Source organism: Vulpes vulpes, chromosome 2 (genome assembly GCF_048418805.1).
Source record: "Vulpes vulpes isolate BD-2025 chromosome 2, VulVul3, whole genome shotgun sequence".
NCBI classification, from domain to species: Eukaryota; Metazoa; Chordata; class Mammalia; order Carnivora; family Canidae; genus Vulpes; species Vulpes vulpes.
In genome coordinates this window covers 108,947,914-108,967,939 of record NC_132781.1, presented here as the reverse complement: position 1 = coordinate 108,967,939, position 20,026 = coordinate 108,947,914, and the positions used below count along the sequence as shown (strand labels likewise).

Below are 20,026 nucleotides of genomic sequence, written 5' to 3'. Positions count from 1 at the left end.
GGAGTTAATGAACTAGACTTACTGAATATTCTTTTATTGTGAGTAGGCCAGTAGTGAACTAGTAGTGGTTATTTGTAGATACCGAGATAGATCAGTTAGGCATCTTTCCTTAGCATGGGACTATGGGAATATATATGACTTAGTTTTTTATTGTTGTTAATTTATTCATGAGAGACAGAGAGAGAGAGAGAGAGAAGAGAGGCAGAGACACAGGCAGAGGGGGAAGCAGGCTCCATGCAGGGAGCCCAACATGGGACTCGATCCTGGGTCTCCAGGATCAGGTCCCCGGCCGAAGGCGGCACTAAACCAATGAGCCACCCGGGCTGCCCTGTATGACTTAGTTTTGTTGGGTAAAATAAATTCTGAAATGGTAGGGAGTGGGAGCAATATGAATGCTTAGAAATCCCATCATGTATAAAAATGCCCCCACCTCATTTTTAATTATCAAAGTAATACTTGCTCATTATCATAAACTTGAAAAGTACAGAAAATATAGAGAAGCAGGAAAAAAAATCACTTATAATTGCACCACCTAGAAGCAGAAGCAAATGCTGTTCAAATATTGGCATATCTTCTCTAGTCTTTTTAAATGTATATTTTAGCCTAAATTATGAGCATACCACATACATAATTTTATATATTTTTTTCATTGAACACCATAGCATGATTTTTCCATGTTTTTAAAATGGCATAAAATTATTTTTAGTAATTGCATAATATCCATGTATATGCACTTGGTATAACTGATCTAATTTCATAGTTGTTGGACATTTAGGTATTTACAACTTTACTAAAAAAATTTTTTTACAGTGAATGTATTTTTGCTTGGAACCCTGCTTGCATTTAGGATTATTTCTGTGCAATAAGAATTCCAGACTCTAGTTACAGGGCAAAGGTTATAAAAATTTTTAAGACTCAGGGCACCTGGGTGGCTCAGTGATTGAGTGCCTGCCTTTGGCTTAGGTCATGATCCTGGAGTCCTGGGATCGAGTCCCACATTGTGCTCCCCTCAGGCTTCTCCCTCTGCCTATGTCTCTGCCTCTCCCTCTGTGGCTTTCATGAATAAATAAATAAAATCTTAAAAAAAAAATTTTTTTTAAGGCTCTTGACCAGTATTGCCAAATAGCTTTCACTAACCATTGTACTAGTTATGCTCTTAACACTAGTCCATTAGGGTACCTATCTCAGAAAGCAAAATTTCCTAATTATGTGCTTTCCTCTAGGTTTCCATGTTAGTTGTTACAAATAAATTAAAAAGCATTCCAGCTTCTGAATGGAATTTCTTCAGTTTCATCTCCCATGAAATGAACCTGGCTTTTTGTCTGTTCAGGCTCTTAATCTTCCCAACCTACCATCCAGTGCTCCCTGTGTTTGTTCCCTGGGTCAGTTGGGGTGATTTTGTTTGCAAGTAACAGAATGTCTTCTGTGGTCCAGGTGTTTGTGTGGTCCCCAAATTCATATGTTGAAGTTCTGATGCCCAGAGATAATCAGTCTGAGGAGGTAGGACTTTTGGGAGGTGATTGGGCTATGAGGGTGGAAGCTTCATGAATGGCATTTGTGCCCTAATAAAAGGTGCCCCACTCCCTAACTCCCTAACCCCTTCTGCCGTGTGAGGACACAGCAAGAAGGTGGCCATCTGCAGCTTGGAACAGAGCTGGCCCCCTGATCCTGGGTTTCCAGCCTCCAGAACTGTGAGAAGTACATCCCTGTTTATAAGCCACCCAGTGTATGGTATTTTGTGATAGTAACCCATACGGACTAAAACAATATCCAGTTTTAAACTTGACTTAACCAAGGAGGCAAATAGCTTATTTCATAAGAAGCCCTAAGGCATGGCAACTATGGGAAAGTATAGTAGTTCAGTGATGCTAGGACTCAAAATCAGCTTCTCTGTGAACTTCCTGGTTTTCCTCCCGAGTCCAAGTTCACCATAGTCGTTTCAAGGATCATGCCCTCACCCTATCATATCCGGAGTCCAGGATATATGAGATCCTGTCTCACCTCCTTCTTGGACAAACTTTCTCAGGAGTTCCCTGGCCCTTGTGGATCAGAGTCAGGTCCCTCACTGGCAAATGGGATAGAATAGCCATGTGTGGTAGATGAGTCTATGTTGTGGTTGAGGCAAAGTCCATTAGGCATGGGGGCACTTTGTTTCTGAAAAAATTGGAGGTTTTATTGACAGAGAAATGGGAAATGGCCAAAGGGGTCCGCCATAGCTCTTGATTCTTCATGCCTAATCTCCCATTACCTTTACATAGAGGACATTTTTTCACTCCGGGCTTTCAGTTCTGGAAGGTGTGTTCTTTACATTTATAACTCAGTACAGAGTCTGGGCTCACTAAGTATTTGTTGGATGAGTGACCATGATTACCATGATTACTTTACTCTTTTCCATGGCGGCCTAAATGAAGTCAAATGAATAGTACAGACCAAGGGATGATTACTGGGTTTATCTTGTTTGCCAGCTCAGATCTACTGGTAATGGTTTTCTGGAGTGATGTGTTGAGAAGGGTTCTGAGGCTATATCTGGGGTTCAATGAGAAGGAATGCTTGATTCAATTATTAATGCCTACAGTGGGTAGGGGAAAGGAGGCTGGTGGCATGCATTTCTGGTATAGAGTGATTCATTTTATTGCACATTATTGGGTGTGTCCCACCCTCCTGAGATGGGTACGGAGCATGCTACAGAAATAAGATGGGTAGGATATCCTACCTGGGGAGTCCCTGTTTAGTAGCTAAATTAAAGATGTAAGTAAATAGAAGCCTGTTTTTTAGGGGGGAATAAAAGCATCCAGTATTCTTCTAAGAATGTTTTTAAGTATAAATAATCACTGGGATGATTGTGGAAGTTTTTATGGTAGAGGTGATACTGGATCTGGGCTCACAAGTTGGATCTGACTCAGGTGGTCTGACTCACTGCTTCCAGGAACTAATCTTTACTTACCCCTTTCTGATCCCAAGTTTGTTCTTTCCTGATCTGTCTCCCTCAACGCAGAATAATGATAGATGCCAATCATAAAACACAAAATCATAAAACGACTCTTAGGTGTGATCATGGTTTGAATCTTCACAACTCTGTAGAGTAGCTGTTACTATGCTGGTTTTACAGATAGGATAATGGTGGAGGGTCTCAGCTTACAGTAGAACTGACACACTCAAGCTATGTCTGCCTCCAAAGCCAGTGCTCTTTAAGGTTCCCCATGGCTCTTATGTTCCAGCTCTGTGCTAGATGTGATATTGGAAATATGGAATATTTTATAAATATTAGCATCATACTTTAGCCAATTCAGTCCTCAGTAATTTGAGATATACCTTAGAAAGCAAGTCTAATAAATTGGAAGTTTATATTCTCCATCATCTTCTACAGTGACCAGGTTTTGTGACATAACGTCACAGTGGGCACTGCAATAAATTCCTCTGAAGAACTATATGGATATACTGGTTATAAATATGATTTTTAAAATTTATCATTTAAAAAGTGATACTTTAGAGTGGTAAAGTACATTTTCAAGTTCATTCACTGTCTTTTGTGTTGTAAGATTAAGTAAGTCTTATTAAAGATAATAATGTACTTAAAAATATGTGGTATTTAAAGAGAGATGCAAGAGAAAGAATGATTAGCTCCTTGGGCAGGGATTCACAAGTGACAGTGTGTTAGTATTATCACTGTACTACAATGTCTGGTTCTTAGCTTCATGGATCTGGGAACTCAATTCTTTAGGATTACAAAGAGTTGATAAAAATTTAGGAATTGGGGTGCCTGTCTGGCTCAGTCGGTAGAGCATGTGACTCTTAATCTCAGGGTTGTGAGTTCAAGCCCCATGTTGGGCGTAGAGCTTACTTTTAAAAAAGAAAATTTAGGGAACTGATTGATATACATTAACCAGTATTACAACCAATTGATTGAATGATTGATGAGCCAGTGTGTCAATTTCTTGGTTTATAAGGGAGGATATGCCTTTCTAGTGATTGCTTCTATAACACTTAAGATATGATACACCTTCAACAAATTTGAATGGAACCACTGTCAGTAGCTTTGTATTTCATAACAATATACTTACACTGATTATTTCCTAATATTATCTCCTCCTCAGATATTATTTCTTGAATTTGTGTTATGGTATTTGAAGATTTCATTTTCTTGCACTTTCTCTATCTTCATTACAGTTTTTGGTTAAATCAGTAGCCAGTGGTCACAATATTACTACATTATTGGCTGATTACCACTGTGGCTGATTACCCTTTCTTTACTAATAACCATGTTCTTTAAATTTGCTTTATTTTTCATGTGTCTGTCCTAATACTTAGTAACCGTTTCAATAGACAGGTCATAAGCCTGTTAACTGTTTCTCTAAATACTCATGGGCACTTCCAAATTTTCCATTTTCCATTTTCCTTTCCTGAAGATTTCACTTTAGCAATCCCTCTTCTTCCTATTCCAATCCAGTAGCTCTTCAGGTCTGGTATACAGTTGTCACCTGGAACTTTACTATTTTGTGTTGGATTTTCTGTACTTTGGATACCATATTTTTGGGTCTCTTGATTTACTTGTTTTATTGAATCTCATGTTCTACAATGCAGAGGAGGAAAAACTTTTGAGTGTTTTTATACCTGAAAAAATTTTTTATCTATAGATTTTTGGCAGGGGGATGAGGGTGGATTGGTTTATTAGTATGGATTCTAGGCAGAAAATTTCCCTTGTGATTTTGAAGGTATGGTCTACTGTCTTCTAGAATGCTATGAAATCCCTTATCATTTTGATTTGTGTTCCTTTATTGTGACCTGGTTTTCTTTATGATTGTTTTTTAGAATTCTTTTCCTTTATATATATTCCTTTATATTTTATAATAGTTCCTCTGTATTGACCAAACATACAGACTTAGAACAATAAACATTTTGTCAGTGATTGCTCAGCTGAGTCTTGAGAGACAATTCTTGGTTCTCTCAGTTACTACGGATCTTGCAAGCAGAGGTACTGATAGTTTTTGTTCTTGATTATCTTTTCAAGGATGTTTATATAGCAAACAACCTTGGAAGGTAGAGATAATGGCTCCTTCCCTAGCAGAGAGCAGGTTTATTTACTGTCTAGTACAGGTAAAGACAGCCTCTCTGCCTTTAGGTCAGAGACTGAGCAGGTTTAGTAAAGATGAGGTTTCTTAAATTCAGGGTTCCTCAGTTGTGATGCAAACCTGGCTACTCCTTGACCTCCCATGGGCCAGAGGGGACTGATGGACAGATGCATCTCATACTTCATGCTGTGTTGTGAGTCTGAGTCCTTTGTTTCTGACCTAAGAGTCATATGTCTTCTGCCAGAGTCTGGACACTCTGGCCAGCTAGCCTGTTAGCTTGCAAGTGGGGTAAACTCTCAGAGCCTCTATACTTCTTGACACTGGATGAGTCTTCTGTTTGTCTTGCTAAGGTCATGTTGCTATAGTCATTTGGTGGTTCTGTTGAACACCTGGATGCTTTTAAGGTGGCCTCATGTCTGGCAGTTGATGCTGGGCCTCTCTTTCTTTGTGGTCTCTCATCTCAGAAGACGACTCTTAGCTTCTTTACATAGTGTTGGCAGCATTCCAAACCTGAGAGTGGAGGCTGTAAAGGCTTCTGATACCTAAAATTACATGGTGTCACTTCTACATTTTGTTGGTCACGATGAGTCTTGAAGCCAGTTTAAATTAAAGGAATGGGGATATAAATGCCATTTTTTGATAGGAAGAGTGGCAAAGGTTCCTCACAGAGGAGATGGGAAGAATTATTGTGGCCACCTTTGCACATCGCCTAAGCACCCTTTCATCCTAACCATTCACTGTGCTGTGTACTTGGTGAGCCCTTCCATTCTAGAGACATATTTTTCAGTTTGGGAACATTTAAAAATACTCTATCTTTGATAATTTTCTCATTTTCTGGTTTCTCTTTCTTGAACTTCCATTCTTTCGATGCTGGATCTTGCTGGATTCTCTGAATTTTATCATTCCCTCTCTGTTGTCTATCTCTTTGTCTTCTTAGTTCTTTCTGGGAAATTTCCTTCATTTTGCCATTCATTCTATTGAATTTTTAACTAGCAACTATCATGTTTTCATTTCTTCAAGTTCAATCCTATCCTCTGTTCTTTTCTTTCTTAATTAAAAAAAAAATTTTTTTTTTTTTTTTTTCCGGAATAGGTTTCATGCCCAGCATGGAGCTCAAGGTGGGGCTTGAACTCACAACCCTGAGATCAAGACCTAAGCTGATATCAGAAGTTGGATGCTTAACTGACTAGGCTACCCAGGTGCCCCTTCTCTGTTCCTTTCTTATAGCTTCCTGTTCTTCACTCATGGATGCAGTATCTTCTTTTATCTTTTTCTCTTTTATCCTCTTTATCTTTTATCTTTATATTAATGATTTTAAAAAATATTTTTAATCTGGTCCCTTTATTGTCTGTTTCCTATATATACTTTTCTTCTTTTAAAAAACTTTTTTGGGATCCCTGGGTGGCGCAGCGGTTTGGCGCCTGCCTTTGGCCCAGGGCGCGATCCTGGAGACCCGGGATCGAATCCCACGTCAGGCTCCCGGTGCATGGGACCTGCTTCTCCCTCTGCCTGTGTCTCTGCCTCTCTCTCTCTCTCTCTGTGACTATCATAAATAAATAAAAATTTAAAAAATAAAATAAAATAAAAAATAAAAAAAATAAAATAAAAAACTTTTTTTTTTCATCCTAGAGCCTTTGTTTAGTTTTCTAATGATTCTCGGCCTTTCTTCATATTTAAGAGTGAGGACACACACACTTGTACTCACACTCACTCTGTACCCAGTGGGACTCACTTACTAAGAGTGCCCACAATCAGCAGGTATTGATGAAAGTTTTCCAGATGACAGTTATCTGTAGGTTTGTCCTCAGGAGGTTTCAGTTTCTACAGAGAAGAATCTTGTAGTCTGTGTGTGTTCCGGGAGCAGGATGGGAGAAAGGGACCAGAGGCTTCACTGTTAGTGTGATTTTCACATGGCTTCTCATCATACTCTACCATTTCACCCTAATATTCCTCTGGGACGTTACAGACCTGAGTCCTTTGGTTCATGGAAGGATTAGTTGTTAGGGTGTGCAGGGTGAGGAAGGCTGCTTGTGTCTTACTGCCTCTTCTGTGGACTTCACACAAGTCACCTGTTGGTAGCCCAGAGCTTTGGTCTCATCATCTAGTGGAGTTCTAGGTTCTACCTGTTGCTCACTGGGTTATCCTTCTTATTGGCTTTCTGTTTTCCAAACTTCTGTTGCTGTCTCTTTTCTGCGGTTGTCTCCTTTGGGGGGGGGTGGAGATTTTTCCCACTATTTTAATGGAGCTTCAAGAGGGAACATAGGGATAGATAAATGCCCATGGTCAATCAGTAGCCTCCCTTTCCCTTCTTGTAGTTTCTTGGTACAGATCCTATGCTGGTTCTTATTCTGATTATTATTGCTTTCATTGATGTGGTGAGTTCTTCATAGCCCAGTTATTTGTGGTTTTAGTGTTAATGAGAGGGAATACTCTGTGTTTTCACCTTTGCTTCCTCCCTAGGCAATGAAGATTGGCTGCTAGCTGGTCCTTTTCTACACGTGCTTTCTTTCCTCACTGGCTTCTTCAAAGATAGCATATCTGAGTCTTTCTTTCCCTCTCTCCCCACACCTTTCTGTTGTGCCCGTCCAAATCCAGGGACATTCTTAACACCAGCTCACACACTCTGTTTTCACTACATACGCAAAAGATTCTTGATTTTGCCTTTTTGGGGTATTCCAGCTCTTCAGTAGAACAGCTCTTTGGGTGATTCCTTTTGGCCTCTTCATCTCACTTGATCTTCCTTGTCTGTGGCAGCATTTCTCATGTATTGGGATTCAGAGCTGTAGATGACTGACTGCTCATGCCTTCAGAGCTGGAGTTTGAGTTTTTCCTTTCCTTGGTTCTAGTGATTTTCTGAGAAAAGGGCAGAAAGTGCTTCTTTTGCCATCTCTTACTGGAAGTGTACTAATTAATTTTATATCAGCTTTATATTAGTTTCTGTCTCAAGAAATGAACTTTTCCTAACATCCTCCAATTCGGAGGCCTTTTTTTTTTTAATTTGTAGTCAGTACACTTGAAATTCTGACTACATACATGGTATTAAAGTGTTTTCCTTGCTTAATTTTTGTTTTATGTTCTTCTAGGGAAGATCCACCAACACATTCTCAACCAAACAGTGATAATGAAGCAGAAGAAATACAGGTTGGTTAAAAAACAAAACAAAACAAAAGAAACCTTTAATAAACTGTTGTAATTTAAGTGATCTCTGAAATGATTCTGATATTTACATCTCTGCATACATTTGGTAAAGTGAGAAATTACAGGGGATCCCTGGGTGGCGCAGCGGTTTAGCGCCTGCCTTTGGCCCAGGGCGCGATCCTGGAGACCCGGGATCGAATCCCACGTCGGGCTCCTGGTGTATGGAGCCTGCTTCTCCCTTTGCCTGTGTCTCTGCCTCTCTCTCTCACTGTGTGCCTATCATAAATAAAAAAAATTAAAAAAAATTATTTAAAAAAGTGAGAAATTACACAAAAATCTCACTCTGACATGTAGTTTGTGTTCAGAAAGTGATGTCTCATACTTATGTATCATTTTTAGACGGAGCATTGCTTTTTGGAAGCCCAGTGCACTATCCACATTTAATACTTTGTTTCTGTCCTCTTTGTGCAGTGGTCGGATGACGAGAACACGGCTACGCTTACGGTAAGAGCAAAGCCACACAAGTGTAGGGACAGCTTTGCACTGTGACACAGGGTGCTTCAGTGTTTCAATAATACGTCTCTAAATTCCCTTTTACTGACTACTTCATATGTAGTATGAACATTGAGAAAACATTGTATGACAAAAACAGGAAACTGTTGGCTTTGATTTATTACTTAGAAAAATAACTTGAATCATTGTTTATAGGCAAACATGGCCTGCCATTCTTTTCTCTTTGATTTCAAAGAAATATTTTAAGTGCATAGTCGGTGCTTCGACTTGTTTCTGTTGAACCCTGAAAGAAGCAGTCATGCCTAATATTAAACTTGGAGACTCCCAGATCTGTGGAAGCTAGATTGAGGTGAAATCTATATTCACTGACTCAGATATATTTACATGGTGTAAAAATTAATTTTCAAGTAAGAGTAGAAAACTGTATGGCTTTAACCAGTATCTTCTATAAAGATGTAGAAGTTGATTGAGTATATTATAGTCTTCTGAGATAAGAATGCTGTTGTCCTATTCAATTTGAAATATATTTTTAATAAAAATATTTTTAAAAGAATGAAGTAAAACATATTTCTAAAAATATAGATAAATTAAACTTCTCATACCTTGAGACAAAAGAGAGAGGTTTTTATAAAATTTCCTGCAAATATATATAAAGGCACAAGGGACACTAGTTTTAGGGAAGTTTATATTCTATATATTAATTCTAAATAAGAAGATACTTCTGTTTATTTTAATGGAAGAGACCTGTAATTCACAGTACAAGAGAAGTGGAAAGGCCTAAACCAGCCTATTTCCTTAGGTATAAAAAGCATGCCAACATACACAGAAAGGGAAAGTTTCCATGGTCTATTTTACTTTAGGTAACATGCAAGTTAGTCACTCTCTTGTTTCTGAAAATCCTGTTCTGTTAAACATGCATGTTAGTTATCTCATATATTTAGGATATTATAGTGGGTTCTGAACAAAGATGAATTTGGTTTGATCCCGGCCATTAGGGAGTTTGTAAACCAGCAGGGAAAGATGCCTCAGTTTGGGAGTAGATGACAAAGTGCTGTCCCAACAGAGAGAACGGTTAGAACTGAGATCATCTAGAAATGGGCAAAAGGGAAGACATGATATTTGACTTGGACCCTAAAAGTGGTGAGGATTATCAATGCCAACTCATGCTTTTTAATAGATGGCTAGATAGGGAAATTAATAATTTTTGTATGTGTATCTACCAAACTCTATTCACTAAGGACTGGAAGCAGTGATACAGTGACATCATGGTAGCCATGAGCATATCTAGTGCCCTGATCTTGGTTTCTAGATATCTTCTCCACTAAAAGGAATTGAAGCTCCTTGGAGAAAGTCAAGACTGGGGTAAGAAAGTGAAGAGGAACCTGTGACAGCTTGTGTCAGAAAGTAAGAATGAGGCAAACATGAGAGAAAGGGTACAGAGGCCAGCTTGAATGGGTTCCGAACCACTGACCAAATAGCTGAGTGTCAAAACAGGGATATTACTGGAATATAACCATTTGCTAAGATCTGTGGTCTGTGATACTGACAAATAAATGGTTATATTAAAAAAAAATGGGAGCAGAAGCCCTTTATAGTAGAACAGGCACCAGCTCACAAACATAGAAGGAATTACAGAATTGGAAATCACTATTTTGCAACCATCACAGTAATAACTGATGGAATAGATGTTAAAGCTAGAGTGTAGATATTTGGTGAGAACGAGGATTCTTGGATATTCTCAAAATCTTTCCACCAAAATTATTACTAATTATGAAGAGGAATTAGTAACTTTAGAATGGAAAGACCTGGTAGCTGAATGATCAGAGGTAACCTTGTCAGTGATGGGACAGACGTAAATTGTGTACCTTCTGATATAGTTCACTCAGAAGGACACATCACCTGCCAAACATGCATAACCTAAGTCTAATCAGGAGTAAACATCCAAAAAAAAGCCAAAAAAAAAAAAAAAAAGGAGTAAACATCCAGCAAATACAACTTTTTGGAAACTCTATAGAATAACTGCCAGTACTTTTCACAAATGCCAAGGTCATGAAAGATGAAGGATAACAGAAAGAAGGACTGCTACAGATTAAAGATTAAGCAGACAAGACAGCTAAATGCAAAATGGTGTGATTCTAGACTGGATCCTCAGAAAGAAATGTTTTTCTTTTACCATAAAAGACATGATGGGGAAAATGGGCAATTTTGAGTGAGTTTTGTAGATGAGAAAATGGTATTCTATCAGCATTAGCTCCCTGATTTTGATAATTTGCTAAGTTCTATTAAAGAATGTTACTGCTTTTTTAGGAAACATACTGAAGTATTTGGGGTGACGTCTACTTATTTTAAGAATGGATGAAAAACGGTTTGTTTTATATGTGCATATGTATAAACAAATGCACGCATCTGCAAAGATCTGTAAGAGAGAGAGGTTTGGGGTCGGGGAGGATAAAATAAACATGGTAAACGCCTGGCTGGAGCATATGGAAATTCTTGTTACTCTTCTTTTAATGCTCTGAAAGTCTGAAATTATTTCAAAATAAAAAGTTACTAAAGTAACTAAAGTGACTTGGGTTTTGCTGGGTGGAACTAGATGTTGTTGAGCAGGGGAACATTAATGCAGAACACTTGTAGAGGAATGTGGGCCAAGACCCAAGGAGGGAAATAGAAAGGTATTGGTGAATGGTAATAGTCCATTAATCTGAGATACAAAAACACTGAATTAAAAATGGGAAAACTCAATTGAGGTAGGTGAATCTCAGAAATGAGAGCAGCTCACTAAAGGTATGCATATCAATGGTAGGAGTTATGTTAAATTTTTTAAATGCTATAATTTATGGACAGGCATGCATATCATTGAGTATAACTCATGACTAGAAGAATACACCCAAATCTGTAGTGCTGGTTGCCTAGGGGCAGGGGAAATGTTAGGATTAGGGAGGGGAGAGGAGAGGTAAGAATCTCCATTTGTATTATAGCCTTGATCCCTTAAGAAATTTAAAGGTCTGGGTTAAGTGTACCAAATTGTTGAATGTATGGATCCAGGAGCACGGATATATATATTTTTTGTATATTTTAAACATTTCATGATTTCAAAAAGAAAAGAAGAAATACATTTCTGAATGGTATGGTAGGTGTAGTTGGAAAGACAGGAGAGCTTGGATCACAGAAAGTCCCCAGATACGATAAAAAAAATATATATATATGGATTTTGTCAATCACAAGAGGAACCTTTTCCTGGAAAACTGAAGTGTTGCATGTTTAAAATCAACTTGTTAAGCTATGAGCTTAAAAGAATCCTATTAAATCTGAAGAAAGGTAATTTTCAAAATAAAAAGGTAGAATTATGACTCCCATATTGATATAAAACTCTTTAACACATCTTGAAGGTTTTATTAACTCATGAGGGATCTAGGCAGATGTTTTAACCGGTTCCAAAGAGAATCCAAAGGACAGACACATTTATAGATTAGAAATAATGAAATGAATATGTAAATGAGGCAGAATTGGTTTTGCCTCCCTCAAGGGTAGGGGAGAAGATAGCTGGCTCCCTATTAGGCAGGATAGAATTTTTATGTCCATATAAATACTTTTCATTATTATCACTTACTTAGAATTTGCCAAGTTCTAAAGCAGCTGGTAGACCTAGCTAGAATCAGATAATCCAGAGGGTGTGCTGTAGGTAGATAATACATAGTCTCCTACTGAATCACACATTTTTCTCCACAATATGTAAACTTTTTATAATTTAAGTTTGTTTGAGGATTCTTATAGCATGATTTCCTAACATTGAATAATTTGAGGATTGTTACCTCTCGAAATATAATACATAAATATAAATCAAGGTGAAGTTTTATGGGTTAGGAAAATAAAATTGTTTTTTCATTGAAGATCGAATCCCTTCATATTGTAAAATATGTACCTACACCATTGTAACTACAATGTATTTAAACACTGCTATTTCCAGACAAGTTTTAATATAAACGGAACTCAAAAATAGGACCATGGTGAAGTTCAAATGTTCTTTCCTTTTTGGTTGATTTTTAATGCAGTTTACATAAGCAAGTAACCAAAACGTCCTAATTGTCATTTCAACCAGGAAATAAAGAGAAATAGTGTGAAGAAACAGTCTATTCATAACTACACTCTGTACTAAATTGTAACTACACCGTTCATTGAAAATATTACTAATATTGATTTTAGATAAGTGTTTTAATGGATAGAACCCTAGGCAGGCCACATCAGCAACTTTAGCAGATCATAAGGAATTTATTGGCTTAACATAGATCATAACTCCTTCTCATGGGGAGGGGCAAATAGTAAATAAAGGACTCAGGCTGTTAATCATTTTGAAAGCCTCTCTGGCTGCTGTTTGATTTCCTGTGTCGAAGCTGAAGATGTCCTTTGGAAGATGGACATGATGGCAGATACTAAGGATGCTGCCAACCTGTCTAGAGATCACAGAAAGGAAGGGGGTCCAGCCTGCCCTGATCTCTTCCTTCTTTACTCACTAGGCTACTGCTAAAAGCTGGTTTCTAGTTTGGGGATAGGTCACCTTTTTTTTTTTTTTTTAAACTGACATTTTTTTTGGTCTCTTTCTCAGACTCTTTTTTAAAGATTTTATTTATTTATTTGAGAGAGAACACCAAGCAGGTGGAGAGGCAGAGGGAGGCTCCCCACGAACAGGGAGCCCAATGCAGGACTCGATCCCAGGAACAAAGGGTCATGGCCTGAGCTGAAGGCAGACACCTAGGCACCTCTGTTTCCCAGACTCCGAGCACAGTTTTCTCTTTGTCATGACTGAATTAGACTGTAGGGGATCAACAGAAGCCATTTGATTTATTTTTGCAAGGTGTACTTTAGCTTATTCTAGACCTAGTCTTAACTTTTTTGACCCCATGGAAGAACTTGTCATTACTGGACCTTTTCAGAATTTACAGTTGCCCAGTAGGGGGCGGCAAATATAAAGGGATAACATGACTGTAGCGCCCTGGTAGTATTTTTCTATTCTGTCCCCTGCCGCTCCACTTCTGGTCTCTCAGTCCTCTTTTCTCTGTTAATTTCATGTGCTTCTTAGCTAGTGACATAAGGCTCACAGAAGAGTGTTTCTTCACACTATTTCTCTTTATTTCCTGGTTGAAATGACACTTAGGACGTTTTGGTTACTTGCTTATGTAAACTGCATTAAAAATCAACCAAAAAGGAAAGAACATTTGAACTTCACCATGGTCCTATTTTTGAGTTTTGTTTATATTAAAACTTGTCTGGAAATAGCAGTGTTTAAATACAGTTAAGCACATCATTTATTTCTCATTCTCATGAAGGCTTTTGGGGTTATGTCCAAAAGTCTTTTCCTCTAGATGGAAAGCCTTCTGGCCCTTTAAATATGAGGTGTTCTTTTGGGGCATTGGAGTATGTGTACAGGTGACATTCCATCTGTCTCTTCACTTAATAACTGTGCACGTTAAGAGAATCATCCAGTCCTTTCTCACATCTCCAGATGCCTCATGATATCTGTCTTTTTAGCTTTTTGTTTTTTTTTTTTCTTTTTTTTAAGATTTTATTTATTCATGAGAGACAGAGAGAGAGAGAGAGGCAGAGACACAGGCAGAAGGAGAAGCAGGCTCCATGCAGGGAGCCCGACGTGGGACTTGATCCTGGGTCTCGCCCGACGTGGGACTTGATCCTGGGTCTCCAGGATCACGCCCTGGGCCCAAGACGTTGCTAAACTGCTGAGCCACCCGGGCTGCCCCCAGCTTTGTGGGTTTTGATTGTTTTGTAAAGTATCATTTGGGCACTATTTTTTTTTTTCCTTTCTGGTAAATATTTGATCATTGATTTTATTTAGCTCAGTTCAGAAATTCTGATAGTAATTTGTATCTAACTTATTTTTAACATGTTTAATTGTTTATCCTTGAGATTTTGATCTTGTTTTCTATATATATTGTGATGTTATCAACCTGCCCAAATGATTTCTTTTTTCTCTCTGTAGGCACCAGAATTTCCTGAGTTCACCACGAAAGTCCAAGAAGCTATCAATTCCCTGGGGGGCAGTGTATTTCCTAAGCTTAACTGGAGCGCCCCAAGGGTAGGAACACATCAGTAAATCTCTCACTGTTTGAATATTCTTTGTTTTGCTACTCATTTCTTTTTATATCCTCACAGAGGGTCTAATTTTATTCCTAATTCTAGGGAAAATACTGTGGAATTTATTTTTATTTCCCCCCTCCTACTTTCCTGATTTTGCATTTTCCCGGGTCTATAAAATACTATATATTTTGTCAGAAGACAGTTGCAACCTCTTGTGTTGCTGATCATGCTAGAATCTGAGGAAGGCCATTCTCTGCCCTTTCAAAACTTTCCTGTTCAGTGTAACAGAGAAATTTTTCTCTGTTGAAAAATAATGAAAATTTAAATGTCATAGGACCTAGAAATAGAGCCATTTGGGAAATCAACTGACGTTTTCTTAAATTGTGTTTTATTATTAAAAGTTTTTTTTTTTTTTTTTTTTACGTCAAAGTCTATAGAAAAATTCACTCTTTTTTTTTCTAATCCAATAGAAAACAACTATGGCAGCAAAGCTCATTTAAGGAATCAAAGATTTATTTGCATTTTCAAAAATTAGCCCATGTGCCTTTCTTTTCTTATTCTAAAATGAATGACAAATTGTACCTAACCTACCCTTTATTTTTACTGATTACAATTAGTTACACGTGTACATAATTTAAATTTTTAAAAGATCTGGACGCTTGCTCCCCATACCAGCAAGTCCAGACATTTGCTTTGCTTCACCATTTCTCACTCCTCAGAGACAACTGCATTCCCTATTTCAGTGCATTCTTTTATTATTTTACTTTACTACTTTATTCATTAGCTATAGATATTCATTATTGCTGCCCACTCAGGAATGACAACGTTCCTCACTCTCCTCTCCCATTCCCGCTGCTTTATGTTCTACTCTCCTCATTGGAGTACTATCGTGTCTTGATTAGGTCAGGATGCAGTGTTTCTGATATTATGGTAATGCAGACACTGTGTGCACATCTGATAGATACTGTACAGGGTGACTTCGTGTTCCTGTTCAACCTTCTGTTTTCCCCGGAATTCATGGTTTTCTCTGTATATACTTTTGTTTCAGTGAAGGTAAATCTCTGGTCATCGTGCCATTCTCAGCCAGAAGTTCATTGTCTTTTTCATTGGGAGAAATTATAAAAAAGCTATTATTAAAAAGTTATTGAAACTCATTTTTAGTTTGTATGTGAGCCGTAATTTGAATCATTCGTTATTGCTGAACAGGGCTGAGGCTTTCCACTTAAGATGGGTCGATTATTTGTGATTTGAACTTATTCACTTGTTCATTCATATTTTATTTTTTGTGTGCCTACCTGTGCCACTGCTTTCTTTCACCTGTAGATAATTAGTTTTTTCCAATCATTAGTTTTCTCAAAATTAGATTATTGCCAAAAAATTAGATTATTGCCCTGTGTCTGATATGTGGGTGAAGTATGTTTAGTAAATGACTTATTCTATCATTTTTAGGCATGTTTTGCTAAGCTTTGTGCCTAACATGCCTGCTGTGCTTACCTTTTCTTGATTCGTATGTATGAGATATCCACCATTTATAACTGTGAAGGTGCAGAGTATCTCCTCTCCTATCTCAGATTTGATAGGAATGGGTCTAAACTGCTCCAGCCCTTACACTTGAGGTGTTCCCACTGTCATTGCCCAGAAGCAAGAAGAGAGAAATGATCTCCTTTTTTCTTAGCTGGTCAGGCTCGCTCTTTACACCTTAATCTTTTAGCTGAAGTGTCAGCACTTCTGATACTCCTTCACCCCTCTTTCATCATCAGTAAAACAAACACAGGAAAGTGCTTGGCCTAAGCAGGAAGGTGAGGACCTTAACAGCTCAATGTTTGGAACCCAGCATACAACACGCAGTGGCCCTGCTCTTGGTCATTCAGAAGTGTAGTTTGACATTGGACAGTATAGCTAAAAGGTCCTCCCTGAACTTTTCCTTTAAATGTGATGTGCATTATCAACTTTGTGTAGGCCTGAGCCTCATTCATAGCAACTGACTTGGAGTATATACTAAGTAGCATATGCTTTATTATTATTATTTAGGATGCATACTGGATAGCAATGAACAGTTCTTTGAAATGTAAAACCCTCAGCGACATCTTTCTGTTGTTCAAGAGTTCTGATTTCATCACTCGTGACTTCACTCAGCCGTAAGTATATGCCTCTTGATCTCCCATCAGTAGCTTTTGTACTTAGGAGAGTTTTGCTGAAGGCAAAATCCCATTACTTCCAGTACTGTTAAAAACAGCAGTTCCTGGGTACCTGGGTGGCTTAGTCGGTGAAGCATCTGCCTTTGGCTCAAGTCATGATCTCAGGGTCCTGGGATCGGGTTCCCTGTCAGGCTCTTTGCTCAGTGAGGAGTCTGCTTCTCCCTCTCCCGCTGCCCCTCCCCCTGCTGGTGCTCTCTGTCTCTCTCTCAAATAAATAAATCTTAAAAAAAAAAAGTTCCATATAACAAAATCTATTAAAGCCAACCTTTCTTTTCCTTTGATAGTCATTGCTCTATGGTGAATATTTATAAATATCAAGGGCTTTCTTTGTATCTGCCCATTAAATATTTTGGTAATTTTTTTCTCATTATAAAATCAACATAGGCTTATCATAGAAAAATAAAATTAAGGATTCGAGCTAAACAAGAACAGAAAATGTAGAAGCACCCACGATCTTGCCAAAGTTGGTTTTATGCCAGAATTCTTTCTGTGTGTACGTATAATATAGATATACCTGTCTATAACCATATTCTTTTTTTTCTAACCATATTCTGATCTTTTAAGAGAAAAATGGGATCATTTAGTTCATATTGCTTAGTAGCCTGCAGTATATAGCCAACATCTTTATGTGTCATTAAATACTTGCATGCATCATTTTTTAAAATTACCTTAATGGTGTTCCACTGGATAGTTCCAACATGATTTGTTTGATCAGCCTTCTGTTTTTGTATAGTCCCGCAGTGAATATCCCTAAGCTAAATTTTTGTACATGTTCCTAATTTTTTTCTAGAATAAATTTCTAGAAGGGGAATTGCTATTTTCCTTTCTATGCCAGTTTCTCTTTGGCTAAAGAACTTGACTCTGTGCTGTCTTTGTCATAGGCAGGAAACATACCTGCACTGTTGACCTGCTGCTGAGCTCTTTGTACTCTCTTGTTCTGTCATTGAACAGATATTCTTCCAGATTTCTCATCCTACCCATTGTAAACAAACCAGTACTGAATTTAAACTAATACTTAAACTGACCTCTAACAGAATAAAGCATATCACAAAACCCAGCAACCAAGCAGGTGAATGGGGTACAAACGCTGTGTACACATGCCACTTCTTTCCCACTCGTCCATATAGTCTGCCCTGCCCATTCACCCCATTTCAGCCTCAAATTTTTTCTTGAGAAGGAACCTGGCACCAAACCATAAACTCACTGCATGTCAGCTGTGCGCTTTGTCTTTTTGCCTCTGAGTGCAGCTGGGGTGCTAATTTCAGTATGATGGTGATGAAGGGAATAAAGTTCAGTGATCAGAAAGGAGGCTGGTTGTATCGTAAGTTTATTATAGAAGGAGTTTACCTGTACTGCTCTTTTCTAGTTCATTTACTGAGAAAAGCTTTATATGGTTTCATTATTTCATTGTCCACCCTTTATGGTCACATTGGCACAGATGTTACTAGGTGTTTAGTGGCCCTTGCCAGTAGCCCTGGCATTTCCATTCTCAGAGAGGCCCTCTGGCTTGAGGAAGTCGTAGCTATCATCTTTGTCCATTATAAAGCTTTTAGACATCTCGCACTTTTAAGTAAAGAGTCCTTAAAATACATTACATTAAAAATGCTCTGTACCTGTTCCTTCATCAGGTAGGGGTTCTCATGTATGTTTCATAATAGTTGCAGTGAGGGTATGAGGACATCTTTTCCTTTCCAAAGATAATGGTAAGTTGCTTTTAATTCTCTATGGCTGATGGTTTTTTAAATCACCTTTGTGGCTTGGTGAATCACAGCTGCTCCTTAACCTGCCTCCCCCTCTTTGTCATGAGTGAATGTAACGAGACTCCAGTAGAAAGTAAAAATACCAGTCAGTTGTTTGGCTTTCTGTGCTCTTTGACCTTTTAATGGAAGGGAAGGTAAGTTGGCAAGTGAATTTGAGGCCTTGGATTAAGAGTGTTTACCCACAGAATACCATCCTTCTCCTAGTCTAAATAATTGGGAGTTGGCAGGAACAAACTGCAAGCACCAAGCTTGCAGCCTTTCAGCTGGGTGGCTCTAATTAGTTACCCTCTTCTGGAGTATTTGTCAGTAGGAGGCTGCATAGCAGTAAGTCTTGTCACCATAAAAATCTGTATTGCTAGAATCTTTAGCAGAAGATGAACTTTTGTCACATAGGCTGTTCAGAACTCCCTAAAAAATTCAGAGTGTAATTCTTTAAATTAGGATTGTGTCAATGACTTAATCTCTTTTCTTCTGTCAGCTAGAAAAAATTGAGGCCTAATCTATTTAGTCATTTGTTCCCACAAGCTAGTTAGTATTAGTAGAACCAAAACCAGAATATAATTTCAGTAACACCATTTTAAATGGTTTCTGTATTTCCACTTAGTAAATTCTTCCTTTAAAAATGCTTCAAATTAAAATACAACAGAATATTATAATAAATTTAATTTTATAAGAATTTATTGTATAATAAAAATATAAATAAACCTATAAATATAAATGTAGGCTCTAATAAGATATTATGGAGTATTATATAATTATCTTGATATGTATAAGATTATATAATATTATGAAAGTGACATTATGTTGTTTATACTATTTTGGGGCTTGTCTCAAAAAAAGAAAGATATTCCAGTCAGGATTGCAAGCTAACAGAAGGCCAACTAAAAGTAGTTTACACATGCAGAGTTTTTAAAAATATACTATTTAACAAGGACTCTGGAGCATGGGTCTTTCTAGAGTTAATGGAGCCGTACATCAAGGTCTCTGGGGAGCCAGGCTCTTCCCCCCCACTCTCATGCTTGGCATACTGGCATGGTATTTGGGATTATCACCTACTGGTTACAAGATTGGTGCTACAGTTCTGGGCATCACAGGAAGACATGACAGTATCTGAACCAAAAATAGAAGGGGTGGTGTGTTTCCTCTCACTCCTCTCTGTATGTGAGCAAGTAAGGCATTTTGGAAGCTTCCCAAGAAATTTCCTGTCAGGCTCATTGGTCACACAGTGACCCAGCCTAATCCAGCAGTTGGCAAAGGG

General features: G+C 38.0%; 1 protein-coding gene and 1 non-coding gene across 2 annotated transcripts in view; both read left to right on the top strand.

Moving 5' to 3' along the window:
* CDC123 (cell division cycle 123) overlaps positions 1-20,026 on the top strand; it is a 62,024-nt gene that overhangs the window by 9,327 nt on the left and 32,671 nt on the right. The window contains exons 3-6 of the mRNA XM_026016537.2: positions 8,153-8,210; positions 8,679-8,711; positions 14,713-14,808; positions 16,842-16,948. Coding sequence (XP_025872322.2) covers positions 8,153-8,210; positions 8,679-8,711; positions 14,713-14,808; positions 16,842-16,948 — 294 coding nt within the window. The remainder of the gene's footprint in view (positions 1-8,152; positions 8,211-8,678; positions 8,712-14,712; positions 14,809-16,841; positions 16,949-20,026) is intronic.
* Positions 3,759-3,831, top strand: TRNAK-CUU (transfer RNA lysine (anticodon CUU)). The gene has a single exon. It is a non-coding gene; the product is annotated as a tRNA-Lys (tRNA).